The sequence below is a fragment of the Otolemur garnettii genome, unplaced genomic scaffold (genome assembly GCF_000181295.1).
Source record: "Otolemur garnettii isolate 467f Iridium unplaced genomic scaffold, OtoGar3 scaffold00003, whole genome shotgun sequence".
In the NCBI taxonomy this organism is placed as follows: Eukaryota; Metazoa; Chordata; class Mammalia; order Primates; family Galagidae; genus Otolemur; species Otolemur garnettii.
Genome location: NW_003852398.1, coordinates 21456383 through 21458764, shown reverse-complemented (window position 1 = coordinate 21458764; position 2382 = coordinate 21456383). Strand labels below are relative to the sequence as shown.

The following is a 2382-nucleotide window of genomic DNA, read 5'->3' as shown; positions in this document are numbered from 1 at the left end:
AGGGTGGCGGGTTCAAACCCAGCCCCGACCAAACTGCAACAAAAAATAGCCAGGCGTTGTGGCAGGCACCTGTAGTCCCAGCTACTCAGGAGCCTGAGGCAGGAGAATCACCTAAGCCCAGGAGTTGGAGGTTGCTGTGAGCTGTGTGACACCACGGCACTCTACCCAGGGCGACAAAGTGAGACTCTGTCTCTAAAAAAAAAAAAGATAACCAAGCATTGTGGCAGGTGCCTACAGTACCAGTTACTCAGGAAGCTGAGGAAAGAGGATCACTTAAGCCCAGAGTTTGAGGTTGCTGTGAACTATGAAGCCATGGTATTCTACTGAGGGTGACAAAGTAAGACTCTGTCTCAAAAATAAGAATAAAAATAAAAAGGACAGAGACCGTCAATCTCAATAAAAAATAAGATTCAAGTATGTTGTCTACATAAATATTTTTCTCCTTTTGCTTATGGGTATATGTACTGTAGTGGAAGAATGTATTTGATGAATGCTTGGGCAGAAAGCATTCATACCAGCATCAGGGAGACTGGCTACTTCTAGAGAAGAGAGGATGAGCACAGAATTGGGGAAAGAAATTTCAACTAATTCTAGATTTTATCATATATATATGTTTTATATATATGTTTCTATATGTTATATATGTCTTTCCCCTAAGACAGTTTTACTCAGTCACCCTGGGCTTGAGTCCTATGCCATTATAGCTCACAGCAACCTCAAACTCTTGGTCTCGACTGGTCCTCTTGCCTTAGCCTCCTGTGTAGCTAGGACCACAGGCGCCCTGCTCAGCTATTTTTAGAGATGGGGATCTTGCTCTTGCTCAAGCCGGTCCGGAACTCCTGAGCTCATGCAATCCACCTGTTTGGGCCTCCGAGAGTGCTAGGATTACAGGCATGTGTCACTGCACCGGGCTAGTGTGTTATATATTTCTTTAAAAAAATAAGCCGGGTACATGGAAAATTTGGGGGTACTGGGCAAGATTCTGCTCCCTTTCATAGATGGGGATTAAAAAGGGAATTCCTCTTGTGAATTAAAAAGGGAATTCATTAAGCTTTTCATTTGTTTTATGCTGTTTCTTCTATTTGTGTTACTTCAACAAAAAAGAAGTTTAGATTATTTCCACATTACCATACAGACCTGTAAAAATGGTTTGACTTAAGCAGCTCCACAGCTTCATACACTTTGTGGATAGAAAGTAGGTGAGAAGCAGCCTTGACATACTGATCCTGAAAACACAGCTGTTTGGCAAAAGCTTCCACTGCCCACAGCCACACATGGTAGCCAGCTGAAAAAATGAAAGATGGTAGTTAAAAAAAAAAAAAAAATTAAGAAAAAAAGCAGGTATATTTGGGCTGAAAATGTCTTGTTTTTTTAGTCAATGCATTAAGTAGAACACTTTGATATGAATTCAGCTGCCATTAATGATCATCTGTTTCATCTATCTCTCCCCTGACATACGAATTCTGAAATGTAAATCGTTTCTTTGATTATTCAATACATACAAAATAGCAGAAAACTCCAAAGATACAAAAAGGAAGGGAAGTCTGAGATAGTGGTTACTATTCTTGTCAGGTGGAGACAGTAACTGGAAGGGAGCCTGAGGGAAACTGTTATGTTTACTTTATACTGGGGTGGGTGGGTGGTGGTGGTGGTTACAAGGGTGTATTCAGTTTGTGAAATTCATCGTAAACTCATGATCTGTGTACTTCTCGCTCTGTATGTATCATACTTGAATAAAAAGCTGAAAAAACCCCCAAACAAAAAACCCTGAGCATAGCATATGAAAGGTTTCCTGGTTAGCCTGGTACTCTCCTACCACACTTCACCCAAATTTCTTTCCCTGTAGCCAACATCAATACCATTTCTTTTGAAACCTCTAGAAATACTCTATGATTATACAACCATATAAATGTGTATACACAAATGAATATCTGAGAATGAGAATATTTATTCTATTGTACATCTACATTTTAATTCTTTTAACTTACTATATAAACCATATAAATGTGAATACACCATATACAACCATATAAATGTTGTATACACAAATGAATATCTGAGAATGAGAATATTTATTCTATTGTACATCTCCATTTTAATTCTTTTAACTTACAATACTTTGGAGCTCCAGTCCATTTCAGAATGCACAGAATTGCCTTATTCTTTTGGTATCTGTAGCAGTTTCTACTATATGAGTTTACACAATTTAACCAGTCTCTTACTGATGAACATAGAGATTCTTGCAATCTTTTGCTATTACAAATTCTGTTGCAATGAAAGTTCATGTATATTTATCATTTGGCATGTGTAAGCACAATTAGATAGATAAATTTGTATAATTAGAATTTGGGAGCCAAAGGTTATATGCATTTTTTTTTTTTT

The 2382-nt window shown here is 37.9% G+C and overlaps 1 protein-coding gene across 2 annotated transcripts in view; it reads right to left on the bottom strand.

Annotated features, from left to right (window-relative positions):
* The window catches only part of GEMIN5 (gem nuclear organelle associated protein 5), a 61359-nt gene that overhangs the window by 14320 nt on the left and 44657 nt on the right, over nucleotides 1-2382 (bottom strand). For both annotated transcript variants that reach the window (XM_003782011.2, XM_012808679.2), the window contains exon 21: nucleotides 1138-1285. In XM_003782011.2, coding sequence (XP_003782059.1) covers nucleotides 1138-1285 — 148 coding nt within the window. The remainder of the gene's footprint in view (nucleotides 1-1137; nucleotides 1286-2382) is intronic.